General features: G+C 36.2%; 2 protein-coding genes across 5 annotated transcripts in view; both read right to left on the bottom strand.

Moving 5' to 3' along the window:
• Window positions 1–3,567, bottom strand: part of fryb (furry homolog b (Drosophila)) — a 64,323-nt gene extending 60,756 nt beyond the window's left edge. Inside the window, exons 1-2 of one of the 2 annotated variants that reach the window (XM_051909424.1) lie at window positions 3,430–3,567; window positions 2,804–2,863 (exon numbers count right to left, since the gene is read on the bottom strand). In XM_051909424.1, coding sequence (XP_051765384.1) covers window positions 2,804–2,855 — 52 coding nt within the window. In that variant the 5' untranslated portion in view covers window positions 2,856–2,863; window positions 3,430–3,567. The remainder of the gene's footprint in view (window positions 1–2,803; window positions 2,864–3,429) is intronic. The other variant, XM_051909426.1, reaches the window with a different exon arrangement.
• A 1,111-nt stretch (window positions 3,568–4,678) lies between these two features.
• The window catches only part of rxfp2a (relaxin family peptide receptor 2a), a 43,530-nt gene continuing 27,011 nt past the window's right edge, over window positions 4,679–21,197 (bottom strand). For all 3 annotated transcript variants that reach the window (XM_051910966.1, XM_051910967.1, XM_051910968.1), the window contains exons 9-18: window positions 20,607–20,681; window positions 18,430–18,501; window positions 16,666–16,737; window positions 15,617–15,688; window positions 14,978–15,049; window positions 14,807–14,878; window positions 14,493–14,722; window positions 8,666–9,076; window positions 7,672–7,890; window positions 4,679–5,869 (exon numbers count right to left, since the gene is read on the bottom strand). In XM_051910966.1, coding sequence (XP_051766926.1) covers window positions 5,604–5,869; window positions 7,672–7,890; window positions 8,666–9,076; window positions 14,493–14,722; window positions 14,807–14,878; window positions 14,978–15,049; window positions 15,617–15,688; window positions 16,666–16,737; window positions 18,430–18,501; window positions 20,607–20,681 — 1,561 coding nt within the window. In that variant the 3' untranslated portion in view covers window positions 4,679–5,603. The remainder of the gene's footprint in view (window positions 5,870–7,671; window positions 7,891–8,665; window positions 9,077–14,492; window positions 14,723–14,806; window positions 14,879–14,977; window positions 15,050–15,616; window positions 15,689–16,665; window positions 16,738–18,429; window positions 18,502–20,606; window positions 20,682–21,197) is intronic.

The raw sequence follows: 21,197 nt of genomic DNA, 5'->3' as shown, positions 1-21,197 counted from the left end.
CCGTTGTGTTCATCGTAACAGGAAGTTATCACATTCACATCTGTCTGTCATTCTGACTGTTATCAGACAAACAGAGTTCCGGACTGGAGATATATAACTCAGTAACGAAAGTACACGGATACTTTTTTTTTATTATTTCTAGGTGTTGTATTTCATGTTGCATGCTTATTAATCTTGATTTCTCATAACTTGTCTGCTTTTTTGGGGGTCGAGTCAGAGTGAACTACAGCGCTAATAGAGTCTCAGGAACACGCACGCCACATAGCCGTGCACAGTAGACCAATGGCCAAGGTCAGAATTTTTGTTAAATTACACATTAAATTTCGGTTTGTTTTTCACCAAACCCTATCGTATACCCCCAGACCACTTGGAATGTATGGTACGTCGCATGAGATCATTCTGTGTCTTTTTTGACCCTTGTGTATCCTTATGGACATTTTTATCTTTTTCAGTTTTTTTTTGTCATTTTGCCTGTGTTGATGCCAACTGCATAAATTTTGGCTCAGGTGTGTATTTTTATTGGAATTTTTGACTATTTCACCCCATCTCCTTTAATAAATCCATTTTTTCAGGATCTTAAGGACAAAAATGTCCCCATTGAAACCCATTAAAACTGCAATTTTTAATCCCAGGGCCATTTAACTATAAAATGATGCAATCTTTGTTAATAGGCTTTCATTCTGTTGGAAAGGCTTCAAAATAAAAAATTTTACCAAATGGTGCCATTTTCTCAGGTTTGGCCTACAAAGCAAATACTTGCTTTATTCCTGTTTTCTGCTTCAGCATATTATAGAGCCAAGTGGAAAAATTATGCAGCTATAATTGTGTGGTATAATTGTGTTGGTATGGATGTCAGAGTGTGGCTTATATGTGTGTGTGTGTGTGTGTGCGTGCGCACGTTTTTGTGATTTACACAAATTTGTTTAATGACAATGGTATTACACTGGTATTACAATGTAAACATGAAATATGAAGACATTTCATGAGTCATCATATTTAAAATAGCTTTAAAAACATACTAAACAATGTTTTATTAAAAATGTAAAAATGAAGAATGTTTTCTGTGATGGGTAGGTTTAGGGGTAGGGGTAGTATAGGGGGATAAAATGTACAGTTTGTACAGTATAAAAACCATTACACCTATGGAATGTCCTCACTTTGATAGCAAAACAAACATGTGTGTGTGAGTGTGTGTGTGTGTGTGCGTGTAATATCTGAGAGAGAAAAACTCTACTGTACTGCAAATAACAATTCCAACCACTGTGTGTTCCAGCAGAGCTTTGCTGGCATCTAATGGGGAAAATTTGGTACTGCGGCCAAAACAAAATCTTACCGAAAGCTCATTTTTTGAGATATCGACCTCAAATTTGGACTGATTTAGATTTATGGCTTTGATTTTCTAGCGGTTTTAGAGTTCAACATGTTTCATAAAATATATATTTTATATAACATAATGTTCATAAATCATTTTCATAAATTTAAACTTCTATAACTTTTCTCTTATTTCACTTAAGTTGCTCAAATTTTCTGACAGTTTTTGGACCTGGACATTTTTGTCCTCTTTGGACCTAAGTGTAACTTTTTTTAATTGACGCACGAGGGTTAAAAAGCTTGATGCTGGTCGCTATTCACTGCCATTATATGGACGAGCACGAGCGGGACATTTAAAAAATGAATAAATAAAATTCTCCTTTTGTGGTCAAAAAAAAAAGAAGGGTATACGGCAACAGGGTGAGCAAATGATGACTTAATTTACATTTTAGGGTGAACTATCCCTTTAATTCAATGGGAAATTGAAGTTAGGAAACAAAAATACAAGGCAACCTTAAGCCCAAAATTATCTACAATCTGCAGATATTACAAATTCTGATCCAGAGAGCATGTCTTTGTCATGAGAACACACACACATCTGGATCGTGTGGATACGTTTTTACAGATTCATAATACGCCAAACCATCATACTGGCTTAACTATGTCCTTTAATATTTAATCATGCATATAATATGGTTTCCACCGTGAAAATAAAACCAAGGTTATCTTCACTAACTGCAGATAAGCCATATGACTCAATTACAACATCAAATTTGAAAGACCTATGCAAGCTATTCAACATATTGGATCAACATATATATGACAAATTATTAAAATGATTAACAAAACATTTCAAGCTTCATAAATGGTTTCAGCAACTGAATGTAAATATTTACAAACCCTCAAGTAAACACACATGGTTCAGAGCAATAAAATGAGCAATGACAACTGTCTGCTTTTGTCTCAACTACACGAAATGAATAAAGCACAGACGCAAAAGCTGTTCCTGCCTAGTGAAAACAATCCTCACCAGAACCTGTACCAAAACAACAACTGGAGATAAAAAAACCCTGACATACAGTAAAACAAACAAAACATGAGCTCCGAAACTCTGAGTGAGTCCACTATAAAATACTATTTTGCTTTTTTTTTTTTTTTCCTCTTTTAGTACAGTTTTAACATTTATTATTATGCAATAAGCATAACAAATTCACATGGTCACTGTCAAAATTTGCTTAGTGACAAATACTGAAAATTTTTTAGTTATTGTCATCTTTTCAACTTTTCTTTGTTCAGTATTTTTCGAAATAAATATATTTTTAATTAGATTTTGAATCCCTGATGTTCAATGGACCATTTTGAAGCCCACACATTTCACATAACAAGTACGTATGGTTCATTAGTATTAGAGCTTATATAACATACATTACATATACATTAACATGAATACTGAAATTAAATAATGACAAAAAAATAATCTGTCACGACTCACCCTGTTTAGACAAAGGAGGATGCGATTGTTGCCATGCAGAATACAAAATCATCCAATTTCCTGAAGGTAAAATACAATATCAGTGATGCTTGATAGTGATGATCCGTATCAGAAGTAGATGTGTCTCAAAACCGCGTGAGCTGCCTTAAGTAAACCACTTTTTTTTTTATATATTTAAGTCACGCGCAGAATTTCAGTGTATCGTAGGCGCGTTCGACAAAACCTGCACGCGCCCGTGATGCCCAAAAATGCTGTCTATGTAGGCAGCACACTCGGTTTTGAGCACAGCCGCTATTACATTGTTGTCATAATCACAGCAGACATCTACCTCCATTACAGCTTTATGTAAATTACATTTATTCCGCTTCGTGAAACCAGAACACCGATGGCAACCATTTAGACAGCATAAATTATTTCTAATTATGCAAGGGCCAGTTTGAAGCCAAATCTGTTGTGTTGTGTTGTGTTTGTGTTATCAACAGACAAACAAACACAATCTGTGCTGGTGGTCTGGCCTCCTCACGGCTTCTCCGTCAATTTAAGGCGGTTTCACAAATAAAAGCTCACTGGAATGGGCACAGGATTACATTTCACACCCTCAAAACATTGAACAAAAAACACCATACCTTGTGTGTTTGTGTTTAGCAGTTTATATGTTCATATCTTTATCCAAGCGTCGTCGCGGAATTCTGCTATTTTCACTTCATTAGTCTGGAGTCTCCTCGCATCGACTGACAGAAAAAGACGGCCACTGAGGATGGCGCAACTCCGCCCATAGCGACAAATCAGATTGCAGATATTTACCGAAGAGAGAAATGGAGATCGCTGATTGGCTGAGACGCACGTCCGTCTGTTTCTTTCCATCCATTAGTTTCTGGAGCGCCTGGAAGGATGCTGCTGGATATTGACAGGTGCACAGTCTCAAACAACCCGATTAAAAGGCACCAAATGCAATATTTTTAATGGAGTTTACCTTTAAAAGAGCACAATTTCATTAAAACTGACTGGGAATCTCTTCCAATGCAGTCTAAAAACATGTTTTAATAGTATTTAATTGTGTATTACAAATGGTGTAAAACTGATTATCAGAACTTACAATTATCTTTGGTTAATGTCTGTCCTACCTATAAATGTTCACACCATAAGCAAAAATGTACACTACCTGTCAAACGTCTTGAATAATTAAAAATGTTCTTATATTAAGTCTCACCTAGGCTGCATTTATTTGATCAAAGATACAGAAAAACTGTATTATTCTGAAATAATATTACAATTTAAAAATAACTTTCATAATGGAAAATATTTTTAAACTAATATATATCAATTAATTATTATTGGTGCTCAGTTATTAATAATTATCAATTATTAACTGAACAATGTTGAAAGCAGTGTTTGCTGCTTAATATTTTTGTGGAAAACATTATTATTTTTTTCAGGATTCTTTAAATAGAAAGTTCGATGAACAGCATTTATTTGAAAAAAAAATTTTTTGTAACATTATAAATATCACTTTTGATCAATTTAATGGGTCCTTGCTGAATGAAAGTATTAACTTCTTTCTTTCATTTTTTAATCTTAGTTTTTTTGAATGGTAGTGTATCACGGTTTCCACAAAAATATTAAGCATCAAAAACTGTTTTCAACATTGATAATAACAGGTGTTTCTTGAGCACCAAATCAGCATATTAGAATAATTTCTGAAGGATCATGTGACACTGAAGACTGGAGTAATGATGCTGAAAATTCAGCTTTGCCATCACAGGAATAAATTATATTTTGAAAAATATTCAAATAGTAAACAAATAAATTATTTGGAATAATAATTATTCCAAACTTTACATTGTGCAATCCAGGCTGTAAATGAAAGATCACTCGTTTGTGGGGTATATTGTCTTTTATGATAAATTATAAGCAATTAACAGGCTTTTTTACTAAGAGTTTTAAAAAAAACTCTGTCATACAGTGATTGAAGTAAAGAAATCCTTGACACAATTATTGGTACTGTAGATGGTCAGACTGTCAATTTTATATTGCTTGACACATTCCATGAGACTTCGGACTATGAACATATTTACGTCTGACTTTGAATGTTTGCTTACATATCTTGAGACTTATAAATAGTCTACATGAGTATAAAAATAAAATGTTTTTGCATCGTCGTCAAAAAATGACAAACAAATAAAAACAAAATGTCTGTTCAGTCAGCTGCCATCTACCGTACTTTGTTGCCTAAGACAACTCTGAGGCAATTTCCTTTAATGAGCCTTTACTGTGAAATGGCAAAGCAAGCATAAAAACCCTTTGCTGTACATTACAAATAACTTCTCAAATTCAATCTCAAAATCCATCACATAGTCAAACATCTCCATAAAAAAAAACTGTACAAATTTTCCTTCATAGAAATTATGCTTTGAAGTTCCTTTGATCTCTCAAAGATGTGCTTTGCTGTAAATACTGACAGTCATCTGCATTGTTTTTGTAGTCTTCTTTAAAATCTTTTGAGACAAACAACAAGTCCAGCTCAAGGGCTACGCCAGACATGGTGTTTATGGTGGTAATGGACGCTGAAGGGGTTCAAAGCTCTAGCTGAAGTGTTCAAAAATGCTTCTCCTAATGGAGCAAACAGCAGAGCTAGAGTCATGCGTCTAAAAAGAGAACTCCATATTGGAACAAAAACAGCAGGAATCAACAGTGCCATCCTTTCACTTAAATTGTTCCAGGAAAGACCGTCATTCTCCTTTCTGAACAGATAACGATTATGATAGGCCTACACTTTGATGCCTTTTACTCACTGGCGATTTCACCCATATTGGTTATCCATGTCTGCCAAAGACAGTTGTGGCAAGGACATTTTTGCTGGGTATTCTGCATTTCGAGAGGACTCCATGTAGATGGTGGAGCTGGTGAGACTCTTACGGTCTTTCTTTGACGCGGAGTGTCGCTGCCAGCGGCAAAGGAGAAGCTCCACCTGCTCTCTGAAGAAGCTGGTGGTCAGGGTGTAGAGGATGGGGTTAAGGGCGCTGTTGATAGGAAGAATGAAGATCACCACCCAGGAGTTTATTGTCCCTGCAGAGATAAACACAAGACATTCATGTCAACAACAGAAGAACTGATTGTACTGATCGTCTTAAAGGGATAGTTCACCCAAAAATGAAAATTATCCCGTGATTTACTCACCCTCAAGACATCATAGGTGTATATGATTATCATCTTTCAGACGAACACAATCGGAGATATATTTAAAAATATACTGACTATTCCATGCTTTATAATGGCAGTGAATGGGGTTGCGATTTTGAAGCAAAAAAAAGTGCATCCATCCATTGTAAAGGTACTCCACACGGCTCCGGAGGGTTAATAAAGGCCTTCTGAAGTGAAGCGATGGGTTTTTGTAAAAAAAAAAAAAAAAAAATGTATATTTAAAACGTTATTAACTATAACTAGCTTCCGGCAGATGGCCGTACACATTGATTTGTGGTGGAAGAGTAACCCCTGACCCGACGCATGACGTAACGATGAACGCGGAAGCGCAGAGAATAGAGCTAAACAAAACACCAGTCACGAATTAGAAGTCTAAAACGAGAAATTTTAAAGAGAAATGTCGGAGGATTTTGATATAAGAGGAGCTTGAGTTTGTTGCACAGCCCTATTTGTTTAAATCATGAGAGGTGTCTAAGCTTATGCTACTCCTACACCCTACGTCACACATTGTGTCATGCTTGCGGTCATCTGCCGGAAGCTAGTTGTTTTAGATTATTAAGTTTTAAATATGGATATTTTTCTTACTTTATTAACCCCCCGGAGCCGTGTTGTGTACTTTTACGATGGATAGATGCACTTTTTTTTTGGCTTCAAAATCGGGCCCCCTTTCACTGCCATTATATAGCTTGGAAGAGCCAGGATATTTTTAAATATATCTCCGACTGTATTCATCTGAAAGAAGAAAGTCATATACACCTTGAAAGGCTTGAGGGTGAGTAGATTTTCATTTTTGGGTGAACTATCCCTTTTAAATTAAGTATTTGTGACACACTTGGCTAGAGGTAACTGAGTCAGGTTACTGCTAAACTTTTATTTTAAATTGTATTTATTTATTTTAATGTCATTGTCAGGCCTAAAATACCAGGGCCATAACCATCCTAAATATGAGGCCATTACCTGGCAAAATACCAATAGTTATTTATCATTACTCACTACATCCACCTTATTTTCGGTGAATGTGTGAGACTTCCGATTCATTAGCCGCTACAGGCAAATAATTAGAAGAATAACAAATTGCAGCTATAAAACTATTTGCACTACAAACCAGTTTATAATTACGACAATACATTATAATAATATGGCAAGAAATACCAGTTTGCAATATCAAGAAGCATAATGAGCTGTTTTGTACAGCTAAAAATAACGAGAAGCGGATGAGACCGAAAGCCTCGACACATTCAATTAACAAATGTGTCGCGCCCGCTCTTACTATAACTAACCACAGAGAGCTACATTATTTCAACCCCATCACAGTAAGTTTGGAATCTTGAAATCTTTATTTGAATATATGACTCAAATAAGTAAATTCTGGTTGTATCACACAGTGTCTTATTATAAATAACTGAAGATTTTTCTTTTTAAAAATATATTGTGTGCTAACTGCCTTACATTCAAAATGATATGGGGTTGAAGATTCATGCAAAAATGTCTAATAGCAGCCTTAGCTAACATTATTTACAGTCAGTATTCATTTTTTTAAATACTATAATGTTTTTCTCCATAACAGAGAAGTGGATATAAGTATAAACTTAATGAAATATTGGAAAAAACTGTAAGAGAAACATGCATCTGTTTTAACCATGTGGTCAGAAAGACACTGAACATACCTGGAATCTCAACTTTTAGCAGAGAAAGTGTTTTGACCAAAAATATGGGTATCCAGCAGAGGGCGTCAGAGAACACAATAAAGAAAAAGCGGTTGGCCACAGCCACATCTTTGTGTAGTCGACTCCGCACATCTGTGGCATTGATGCCGGTTTTATAAATGGAACAGAACATACTAGAATAGGAAACGACAATCACCAAGAACGCCACCAGATTAAGTCCTGTGAATACACAAGACACAAATATTTCAGTATATGCACATGAGGACTGACATAGTAAAGTAATATGCAAAAAATACCATGGTGACCAGATATCCTTGTTTACCAGAAAAGTTTTTTACTAAAATGTAATTATGTCCACAGTGCCCTTCTACAGTACCTACAGACTCTGGTGGTAGCCTATAGTTTTTTCCTCACAGCGTCCTTGGCTTAAAGACTATAAAAAGACTTTGATATCAGGGCGCCAAGTTTGTGGTTACCATGACAACAACTTCACCGCATGACAATAAATATAAGCGCTTGCTGCTTCTCTTTCGTCTTCTCAGTACAAGCAGATTTCAAAGTTAGAAATACCCAGACGTCAATGCGTTTTAACGACGAGCTGAATTTTCTTCGCACTACACTTGAAAAGGCAAGTGAATTATTTTGCTAGGAATTTCATTTTCCATCGCTCACGGAGGTAAATAGGACATTGCCCATCCCTTTGCCAGTGTTGTGCCGAATTTTGACTCCCTGCCAAATTATACCCCCCTCGTTGAAGTCGTTACCTGATTGCCTAATCCTAATCCCACCCCCACACCTAATCCTAAACCTACCAATAGGGGGGTAATAATGTGGCGAGGGTCAGAATTCGGCACAAGTGTTTGGGCTTTTAAAAAAAATTGGTCACCCCGCTTAAATATTATATTATATTATTTTATAGTTAAAACTACCAAAGACACAAAAAACATTTGAATACATTAGCACAAATCAAGTCAGTGAAGAAGAGATATCGAACCAAGAAATATCCCTGTGGAGTATCCTTTGGCTGTTGGTTTCTCCAGCCTATCAGAGTGCAGAGGGAAACAAACTCCATTTCGCCCATAATAGTTCCCAAACAGGTCTTCATTTAGCAGGGGAACAGCTGCTATGACGAATCCCAGAATCCAGATGAAGGCCAGAACCAACACTGTCTGCAGCTTCCCTGGCCTCAGATGGCTAAAAGGGAAAACGATTACTAGGAATTTCTCTAGCGTTAAGTAGGTGAGAAGGAGAACAGATACTTCAGAGGAGAGCATGGCAAGAAAGCCAATTGTTCGGCATTCCACACTGTCCATCCAGATAAGAGCGTTCCGGTTATATTCACCACGGAATTTCACATCGAATATCCCCAGGAAGAAGAGATAGACTCCCATCAGACAGTCTGCAACTGGAAAACATTAAAGAAAAAAGAAAAAAAATTGAAACAATGACAAGGATCCTCACGCATGATGTGATACAGCACTAGAATAAATTAAAAACTGTAGGTTCCTGCCAGGGACGTGCACAGACATTTTGGGGGGCAGGGGCTCAAGTGGAAAAAAGGGCACTTCTCATAATTATTTATTTAAAAAAAATAATAAACCCTTAAATATATTAAGACAATTTTGACTTCCTTACCAATTTATTTTAATTCCCTTACACTCACGCAATTGTTTTATACTCCACAGATTTCTACAAAATAATCAGTTCACACAGAGACCATGGTCTTCTTTAGTATTCACTAGGTTTATCACAAGAGAAGGCAACAGCAACTATTTTCAAGTAGCTATATATTTAGAATCAATGACTGCACCAAGGAGAGGGACATAGTTTCACTAATAATTTTGCACAAATCAATAAATCGTTTTAATTCTTTTGGTGTTATTGGAATACTTCTTTCATGTAGTGGACAATTTTAAGATCGTGGTCTATTTTTGCTTCCATGTCTTTTACTCTAATGGAAAGAAAACTTAACCCTAACCCTACACATTTAGATGGTGTTTGTTTTAAGCCTACTACCCTCCATCTGTTTGCATCTGTAGATTTCTTCTAAACTAACCAAAACAAGCTAATCTGCATATTTAAACACATTAAGAATTTTTTCCCCCTGAAATATTATAAATACATTATATACTATAACAAATGCCTGCAGAGGGCGCCAAACGCCTGCTGATTTTTGTTGTTACACAGCACAGCACGATCAAAGTTTAAACCCTCGCTCTGTCTTAGCATCTTCTTAAATCGTACGGTTCGTACACATTTTTACCAATAAAATTCCATGACTTTAAGTAAAATTTCATGACCTAATGTTTCATGAAATGTCTATGTATACATGTTAAATAAGAAAAAAATCCATGTTACACCCAGCATATTTTTACTAAAATAAATGACAAGCTTTGTAGTGTACAGTAGAATATGAAATATTTATTTAAATAACGCTTGCACAGTAACAAAGTTTCATAACATAATACATCAAACCCTGAGAACCGCTTAGAAATGGATTAACGTAATCCATGGGAGATAATTAACATAAATCAAGGGGAAGCAACAATGTTAAACTAAAAAATAAATAAAAGTGTCCAGCAACACTGTCCTTTACTTTAACTGCCATAAATTAACCTGGCAGTTAATTCAATAAAAGTCTTTTATTGATGTATTATCCTGTGTAAGCGTAGATTTAAGAATAGCATTATGTAATGCGGTATTATGATTTTTAAATAGTTTTAATTGGAATAATGCGGTTCATGGATGCTCGTCCGTGGAATTCTCCTCTTCTGGTATTGACAGCCCTACAGATATCTTTACCATGGTTCAAAACGCAATGCATAGCACATTAAAATAATTCACATGTTTGAGAACATACATAGGCTACCTGAAAGAAATGCACGGGATGGATCCATCTAGGGCTTTTTTCTTTTTCGCTTCTCATCGCCAGACAGCAGTTGCATTTTCCCGGGTATAGTTGTCACAAGTTTTCAGCCAGCAGCAAACACGAGGAGGGGCCTGGCGCGCATGTGTGCGGGAATGAATGGCCTGTCGAGGAGGGAGGGCATCTGAACTCGACAAAGCCGACCTGATATAGTATTTTTTTTTTTTTTTTTTTTCAGTAGCCTAAATATATTTGTTTGACATGGAAGCTATGCGCAAATAGGAAATATAATCATTTATTTAAAAAAAAAAAAAAAAAAAAAAAAAAAAAAAAGCACCCCAGAAAAAAAGGGCACTTTCTCTCGAGGAAGAAAAAGGGCAGGGGCTCAAGCCCCTTTTATGTCTATGTGTGCACGTGCCTGGTTTCTGCAAATAAACAACGCAAAATCTGTTTCAGTAAGTGCCAGACAGTGGAAAATGGTCTCCCTTTGCCGAGACTTGGTTTCTTCCTCACCAAAGTTCTTCAGTCCTCATTTCCTAACTTTAGAATGCAAGGCAACGTCTGCACTGATTATAAGATTGCTATTCCTGGTTTCATCAGGTCGCTACATGTTGATTATTGTTATATCCTCTAGTTGCAGACTAATTAAATTGATTTAAAATGATAGTGACTCGCTCCTGCTGCATCAATTTGTGCAGTGGATGTTATTATCGACAGCACAAATTCTGTTCCTCATTACCACTATATAAAAACAAAGACACAGTGTGACCAGAAGTGGCATGAAGTTTCTTGCCAGTTTATTTTAGAGCTTTCTTCCCAGAGGAGGTGTGAAATATTTGACAGCTGCTCCTTTTCTGGTTGTCCCACAACTCAGACTGTAAATTTAAGAATACTCCAGCTGTCACAAACGCTTATGAGAAAAGTGAACGTGTTTTGGGAAATATGTATGAACACATCCTTCTTCCTTACAGTTTAATGGAATACATCATGAATCAGAGCCAGGCGATGGTACCTCCATCTTGTGATAGCAAGCGATCTTTGATTCTGGCAGCATGGCAAAGGTGAGCAGAGTGATGCTATCGAAATCAGTGAACAGCTCAAGGTAAAGGCCAAGCTCATTTTTCCACTGAATATAATCTTAACACACTGCTGTAGCTGAGATTAACAGACCAAGTACAGACAGGGACTGAACTGAGAATGTGTCACCGGCTGATAACAACCCTCCATGATCACGATGACCTTCATCTGACACATCTTGGCACAAGAATATATATATATATATATATATATATATATATATATATATATATATAGTCACAAAATGGTCACACTTTAGTTTTAGGGTCCAGTTCTCTATTGGTTGATTATGATTTCACTTTTTTAACTTTAGTTAGTGTGCAATGTTGCTGTTTGAGCATAATCAACATCTGCAAAGTTACGATGCTCAAAGCTCAATGCAAAGGGAGATATTTTCTTTTACAGAAATCACTTTTTTAAGGACTACAACAAACGGCTGGTAGGGACTACAACAAGCTTCTTCCCTGGTTGTTGACATCACAAACCCCCAAAATGTACATAAACCCTGCCCCTGAGAACACGCAACAAAGAGGGTGAGGCCATATTGGGCTGCTTTAGAGAAGAGTTGTTGAAGTAGAGTGTTGTTGCCATGCCGTCATTTTACACCGGACTGCTTCACAAACGAGGGTCAGTTCAATGCTGGATTTGCACAAAAGATTAACATGACGGCACATGCTAGTCGATGAGTTCAATCAACTCCACAGCAACTACATAAATGTATCCACTAACCATTCAGAAACGTCCAGTTGCATTAAAAAAAGACTCCAAGGCTAAACACCGTTACTGACGATCATCATTTTGGCTGCGTGAGATTCTCCAGCTTTGTTGTTGTTGAGCAACTGTTAAAGCTCCGCCCTCTTCTGGAAAGGGGGCCGGGAGAAGCAGCTCATTTGCATTTAAAGGGACACACACAAAAACAGCATGTTTTTGCTCACACCCAAATAGGGGCAAATTTGACAAGCTATAATAAATGATCTGTAGGGTATTTTGAGCTGAAACTTCACAGACACATTCTAAGGGACACCAGAGACTTATATTATATCTTGTATAAAGAGGCATAATAGGTCCACTTTAACTAATTATTACCTTCTGCCTCAAGCCCCCTGACTACTGCTTATTAGTTAGTAAGGTTGTTAAGTTTAGGTATTGGTTAGGATTAAGGGTAGAATATGGTCATACAGAATAAGGCATTATTATGTGCTTTATAGGTACTACTAAACAGCTAATATCTTAGTAATATGCATGATAATAAGCAACTAGTTAATAGTGAGAATTGGACCCTAAACTAAAGTGTTACCAGAAAAAGCAACAAATCCACAATGCTAAGTTTTTTTCATTTATTTTGAACAGACAGTAGCACAAATTACAGTTTGTTCCACCTAGCGGCATTTAGTCCCCCTTAGGTAGTTGGTACAGTACAGCCTAGTGTATTAAGCACTAAGCAGTAAACAGAATGCACACTTGCATAGGCCATATTTTTTTGCAGGGCTGATAAAAAACTAAAGGTATTTGGTCACAATTAGCTACAAAACTGAAAAGCATGTTACAGTTTGCTCCACTTAAACTATATTTAAACATTCATTTAAACCCAACCCTCCTATACTTAATGTTCCGCGTTCCCCTCCATTTCGTGCACAGTTAGACCTAGTATACTCCTCTGTCATTTGCACATGCGCTGTTCTTCTTCTGCTCTTTTTCCATAAATACATGATTTAAGGTAGTGTCACACGCTGTCTTAACTTGATTATCCACAACAATGAGGGAAAATCATTAACAGGTAGCTTGCTGACTTAATTTTTAGCAAAAGACAGTTCAGCCAAAAAACAGACAGATGGCCAGTAATATAATCTCACCAAGTTTCAAGTCAAATTGTGAATACACGGGAAAAGCTAAAAATCACAATTTTCAAAAAATTAACTGTCCCTATTGGATGCATGTCGATAAAACTGCAGTTTTGAAAAAAAAAAAAAAAAAAAAAAAACAGGCATCTATCTGTGTTCTCATGTTCTCACCATTATGTCCAGAAAAAATCTGTCACAGATTTACAGAAGTATTAGTAGATTTTTATTGTTCAGTACATCAGGAAGTAATTGGTCTGTGGAACAGTCTGTAACTTTACCCTTTAAATAAGTTCAAAAATGTTCAAACAAGCTAGCATATGAAGACAAACGAACTGTCACTCTCTTAATAGGATTACAGATGCACGCATAAACGTTCGGGAATGAACAATCAAACACGCACAAGGATATACATAGGCACAAATGCAAACCAAATAATAATAGGCTTTACTGATAGCTTCCGTTATTCAGATAAATTCCCTTACCTATTGTTACCCTGGGCTTTTCCAATAATGCCCCATTCATGAAGGCCTTAGCATTACATTTTCTCTCCAGGAAAATCCTTTTTTGTTGTTGCTATTGTAAAATGTCTAGCCAAACTTTTTTTGGAGCAATTTCAATTTGGGCCATGTGGACTTTTATGAGACTGTTACAGACAGATGACAACTGTGTGTGTGTGTGTGTGTGTGTGTGTGTGTGCGTGTGCGTATTTGTGCAGCTAACTCCGTGTTGCAGCAAGTAATTATTAGATGATAATAATAATAATGATAAAAATAAAAACAAATAATAATAATAATAACTAATTTCATTATTGATTATTCTGGTCTTTGTGCTGTACACTTCATATATTTAATAAAATAACTAACAATACATTTTATTAAATTACTTTTTGGTTTTTATAATTATATATGAAGTGTTCAGTACAAAGACTATTTAATGATGAAGTTAGCTGTTTTATTACTATTGTTATTATTATAAACCATTTTTGCACACAATGTATTTATTAGTCAAATATTAAAAATAGTTCCATCCCTACTCACAACACAGGACTTTGACGCAGGCAGCATGCAGGTTGTTCTCCGCTCTAATGAAGGAGCGCATTCCGATAACAAAGAGATTCCCAAAGCAAGTGATGAATGCCATCACCCAGACGGACACCCGCAGAACCAGGCTGGCTAACAGGTCTTCAACTGATGAAATTCCATCCGTGTTAGGTTTACATTTCCGAACATGTGGAGCATAGGAACAGTACTGAAAATCCTTAAAATATCTAGAAAAGACAGATATGAACAAATAACAGATTACAAGCTGAGCATCCTGCTTATGCACAGACCACACAATGAGAGGTACGTACATGTGGGACAGGTTCCCCATTGGAAGAAACATCTTGGTGGTTATATCAGGAATTTCAATGCCTTCCAGACTTCTGTTAAACACAAATGATGTTGTATTTCATCTCACACCTACTAATAGGGTCTTAAAAGGCATTCTTTTAAACAGCAGAGTATGCAGTGCTGATACTTACAGAGACTCAAGATGGACCAGGTGATCGAAGTGTCTCGCATGAATATGGAGTGCAGGATTATGGGATATGTTCCTGCAAACATTAAATGGAATATGTCAGTCAAAAATGATAATTCTGATTATTTACTGATCACATTCCAAATCTATTTTTCTTTAAACAGATTGTTTTTTAAGCCAACAACATTGGATAGCTACCAGGAGTCATCAAGCTCCAAAAAAGACATGAAACACCCATACGCTATATTCCAAGTCTTCTGAAGTCCATCCATTTTTTTGGCATCAATAATGACAACAACACCATTTTTGATAAATGCAGATGTGGGATACAGACAAGCTTAAATTTAAGTTTGTTCCTTGCAAAAAGCTAGCATATGGCTTCAAAGGCTCTGAATACAGACTACTTTTATGGTGTTTTTTTCAGCCTTCAAATGTAGACTTGTTTGTTCCATGGAAGAAATAGCAGCACAAAGTTTTGGAAGGACATGAGAGTGAGTGAATGACAGAATTTTTCCTCCTTGGATAAAATATCCCTTAAAAATTATATTTTATAGTAATGTGCCAATTATTGTGCTATTTATTGCACTGCAATAAATTCAACACTTCTGAAATAAACAATGTGACTGATATTTGCATAACTCACAGTTTCTGCAGAAATTTTAAACTCTTGAAAGTGTTTTTAGGAAGATCGAAAATTCTGTTGCAAGACAGATCTCTAAAAAACAAGGAGAAACAAACACAACAATCAGATGAGTGAAATCCATGTGCACACCTCAATTATAATGTAAGCGTAGAACGTTATTACTTTTAAAGTCTCTCTGTAGTCAATAATTTTTTCCCTTAAAACTCATCTTTGATCACCAAAATGACATATTAAAAGTTTTTTCCTGTGAAAAAGATTTCTTCATATCTTAAAATAGCTTGAATCTAACTCTACACCCTTGCTTCATTTAGTATACGCGGATCTATGAATATGCAAATTAGCCACCTCCACTCACTCCACAAGCTCAGAGATCCACTCGGTCAACTTACTGAGGTAAATGCTGCACAATTGTACCGCTTTTTACAACGTCGTACACATAATGGTAATTAATATGATTAGCCTTTTGCTTGACTACTTATCAAACAGCTAATAATGAGATGCTAATGTTACACAAACCATGTTCCCATTCGTGAGTCAGACAGCTGTCTTCTAAAAATCAGTATCCTTAGAAACGCTTTGAACAACTTCGTCAGTGGAAAAGGGCATATAGCTCATCACAACATCGTACAGTTGTAATATACATCATACACCCGCTATATTGCTAAATCTCCCTGATTTTTCATATCAACAGAAAAATATACTGGGATAACCTTCTCTTGAGACTCCGCTGCTTCAGATTGGTCATAGTTAATGATATGCTAAAGCCCGATGGCACATTGACATGATTGGTTACAAGGTAAGTTTTGATGTCAGAAACACCAGCGATTTCAAACCTCGTTTTTGAAACTGTCTGTAGATCACTGCAGCTTTAAAGAGAAAATACTCGGCAATGGTGTTGACTTGAATGAATTTGCATATGGTTTGTCTTAAACCATATTAAAATCACCACATAGAAATATAAACAACATTAAAAACTTGATTTTCACCACAGGGGGACTTCAAATAAAAAGATTGTACATCCTTTCCAGATTATGTGCTGCAGTACTCACAGTTCAACCAAAGATCCAAGAGAATGAAACGTGCTTTCTGGAAGGATCTTGATTTTATTGTCATGCAGCGTTCTGGGAATATAAAAATGAGAGAAAAACTTAATATTTCTTTCCAGTGAGACTAAACTACAACATTTTCACTTGTGTGGAAAGCCTCAAAAAACAGCCACTGGCCCGTGAAACAGCCAGACAATAACAAAATCCTACTGCTTTCTGCTGCATTTTCCAGCTTATTTTCCCGGCAAGGGCAAGCTGACCCTATTTGCAGAGATACCCATCTCTCCCTCAAAGTCTCATTTAAGATATGTCTGACACTTTCCCACATCTATTACACAAGGGAATGGCACATCTTAATAATAAACTAATAGAGCGTTGAGAAAACGTCTGAAAGAGGTATTGTTGTCGCTGTCAGAGACGTCTGTCCGAATACGGCAAAATCTTTTTGTCATCACAATGTTCCTGGGAGACATTCTGCTTTCATTTTCAACAGTTTTAGGAGGAAAAAGGCTGCAAAGGAATCAAATTCATAGGTGCCTTCTGAGAAACTAGAATTAGATTCCTCTATTTTTATACTCAAAACGTGATCAACCACAAATGAGTCAGCCCATTGATAATTGTCCAGAGGTATCTGATTAACTAGTGAGAAAGTGATGGGAATTAGATTTTTCTCTTTTTCTCAAGTAATATTATCAGTTGCATCAAACTCTGTTACTTTGCCCAAAGCAAAATGAGAAAGAGAATAGAGAGTCTGTTAAAAAAAAATTCAGAGTTACCTAATTAAAAAAAAAAAGATTCGACAGATGGAAGCCTCATGAGACAACGGCAGCATGTATCTTAGGCCCAGTCCAAAAACACAAACACATTTAAGCACAGCTCATTCTCAGTCTGTGGTAGATGATTGTGATGGTTGCAAAGTTTGCAATGACAATAATTTGCATGGTTAAAGAATGTAAAAATGTAACAGTAAAAAAAAAAAAAAAACAGTAAATGAACTGATATTTAAAGTCACTGTATTTAACAGAACAATATATATATAGTTTTTGTAGTTGAAATTATGCTCTTCATAACTTAAAACTATAAATTACCTTGCCAGCTTGAATCCATGTCGTATTTATAGCAAAATTATAGGCAGCTGTCACTTTCTTTTGTTTATATTTGTTTCTTTTTATCATTACACAACTTTATGCTGAACATTTTCTAGTTCCTGCTTCCTTTCCTGAACTGAACATTGTTATAATTACATATGTTATTCAAACAAAATATCTAAATCAAATCATTTTTTTTTTAAATTTAACATATTGTTAGTTGTTAAAAAAAGTACAATGTAGCTACTTTCACCAGTGGTCCCAGACTTTTGTACCCCACAGTATATGGCGTATAAATAATGTCCCATGGTTTTTAAACTGACAGTTAAATTAAGATGATTTCAACATATGCTTGACATCATTCTCCACAAGGGCATCAAGCTTTGTTCTTCACTTGTAAGAAACACATGTATGCAGACACTAACATCCTGATGACTAACCAGGAACAAGCATTTCCCTTAAGAGATAATAAACTGGGAATTGACTGAGACTGAGATCCAAGACAGACATCATAAACTAAAACCGACATCTGTACCGCATTCAGTTAAAGTGACTATTAAATTAAACTCGCCATTATATTGCTATTATAAATTGTGATACTGGCATCAACGTATGCGTAGCCATCATGTACACAATGAAATCAACCACTGCTGACGGTAAATGCACAAAAAACACTTACAGCACTGTAAGCTCGGTGCATGTCATCAGAGTGGAATAATTCAGCAACTCGACGTGGTTCTCAGCGAAGTCCCTGCAAGGAAAGACAAGCCAAGGAAAAGAAAAGAAAGACAAACAGCTGTAAATGTAAAAAATACATTTGAATTCTGAATTCGAGGACATGATAGGAATGACAAAGGCACCGACAACTGGGAAAGCTCATCCCACTGCTCTGCCTGCAACAACAAAAATAAATTTGATCAAGAGCCATAGGCGCTTGACAACTACATGAATATTAAGCTTGCCTCATGAAGCCCCATGCTGAAATCATTCATTCTGTGAGCGCCTTGATAAGATGACATGACTGACTTTGATAGTGCCGCTGATAGTCTTTCTCTCAGAACTGTCAGACTAGACTTGCAGATGGCAAATTGTCATTCAGCGGCGAGAGTTTTGCAGCATGAGTGAGCCTGCTCACATAGGTAACACAGTGCCCCTGTTGATGGCCACTGCCCATCTCTTTCCACGCTGACTATAATTACCAGAGTGCATTGCTCACAGAAATGCTGAAAATGAGTCCAAAGTGCTCATTATGAAGGGAGAGATGCTCGAAAATATACAGACGACACATTTGTCAAAGATACAGGCACTTTGAGATGAGTTTTCATTGTTAACTCAAGATGTGTGACAGTCAATGGAGTTGTAGTCAGACCTTTGACTAAACAGCACAAGCATGTAAAGTGACAAAACACAATCTGTTTTGCTTTCAGTAAAATGTGCAGTCACAGTATTTTTACGGTGAATTTCTGGCAACCACAGCTGCCAGTTTTTTATCATAAATTTAACAGGATATCTGTTACAGTGTACGAGTGTTGGTGCATGATACATTAATAATGTTAAAGCCTTCTTGGCTGGTGTGTACATTTGCATTGAATTTTGTTTAGAGCATTTATTTTTGTATCAATTTAATATCAAACTGACTTCTCAGGAAAGTTTTGTATTCTGGGAATGTTTGCTACTTTCAGCTGTGTAAGCTGTATGTGTGTGTTTATTCCCACATCTCCATTAGTATATTAGTCATTAGGCTCTTGGTTTATATGAATAAGTCATTCTAAGGTTAAAAAACAGAGAGAGTCCGTAACATGTACAGTACCTGATGGTCTCTGATACCCTATCATAATCCTCTTTAGTATTTGCGATGGAAGTCAAATGTAAGGTAGGTTTGAATTTAGCAAATCTCATTCGGCATAAATCATATAAGCACTCAGCACAATTCTACAGCTATCTGAGTTAAACCTCTTAATATAGCTTACGCTGCTGTCATAAGTTGCTTTGCTCAGCTGAACCTTGAAGAGAAGACCACTCACTTACTGAAAAACTTTTAAAGATGTGTTCACTGAAGTTTTATAGTCAACAATAACCTAGGATTATTCTCAGGACAGGACACATACGGACTGGCCCACAGGCCACTGACTGACTGTCTGATGCGTATTGCACACAAAACTGGAAAGCATTTTCTGGCAAGCTTTAATCTGATTGTCTGATTTTAAGTAACTTCCTGGAGTAATGGCACACAGCGTTTATTATCAGTCTACTCGGAAACAAAGTCATGTTTATGAGGTACCGGGTGATACAACGAGTGCTTTTGAGGATGAAATAATCGCTGGATCTGCCAGTTTTATGTCAAAGCAAATTTATCTAAGTCTTACAAATATCATATATGTGAATTCCCAAAGTATAATATCACATTATTATTTGGCTAAACATTAGCCATTCATTAGCAAATGAACCATTTTTCAAAATGATAGATGTGGGGTAAGCTGTGTCAGTAGCAAAATTATTCTAGGAATTTTGGGGGAGTTCTGGCACAGAGATGATTAAGGATTTCTGGCACAAAATGACTAAGGATATTCCAGAATAAAATTATATTTTTATGTTTCACTATATTTCACAAAAAAAAAAAAAAAAACAGGAAAATTTATTCCTGGCTTTAAAATAAAATAAAATAAAATAAGGCATAGTGAATAATATATGTTTAAATATTTTTTACCGCATCTCATTTCTCAGAGGACAACTATGGGCACTGGCACAGATTACCTCACTCTCCCCTTCTGAATTTAGAGAGAAACCTCTAAAACACAATCCACTATTTTGTGCATGTAAGACATGAAAAAAAGGTCAATAACATGAAGTACTCACAGCCAGCTGAGCAAGGGCATGTGCTGACAGAGACTCGAGTTGGGCAGCCACATCAGGGACGTGTTCACCATAGACCTGTGATTAATCACAAAAATTAAAATACAACTACCTTAAAAGGAAACCCAGCCTGGCAGCCTCAATGTGCAGACTGTCACAGCAAGAGCCTTGAAGGTCTTTAATGTAGAAGTTAAATAAACCCCCTACAGCACTTCCAGATGTGACTGAATCAGTTTCAGAGAAAAAACAATCAAAGCTTTCGGCCAGACTATTACACGACAGGTGTCCTCTGTTTCACAGGCATAATTAGCTGAAAGTTGTTCTTTGAATTAGTTTTTGTAAAATGAGTCCTTAATTATTATCAACTAACTTATTTATTAATTTAAAAAAAAAATCTCCTCTAAAAGGAAGTCATGCATTTAGTCAAAAACACCAGAAAATTAGAAATTAACATTAAACGCAAGCAATACATAATTTAGCTAATTATGCAAATTTAGAGAAGAATTTAATCTGTACCCATAAATGCAATATTAATGGAGTGCTTGTTATGCAGTGGACACTTGTATAATTAATTTACAAGGTAGTATTTATTTA

This window comes from Ctenopharyngodon idella, chromosome 10 (genome assembly GCF_019924925.1).
Source record: "Ctenopharyngodon idella isolate HZGC_01 chromosome 10, HZGC01, whole genome shotgun sequence".
Lineage (NCBI taxonomy): Eukaryota > Metazoa > Chordata > Actinopteri > Cypriniformes > Xenocyprididae > Ctenopharyngodon > Ctenopharyngodon idella.
The sequence above is the reverse complement of the archived record's forward strand: the minus strand, read 5'-3'. Positions and strand labels throughout refer to the sequence as shown.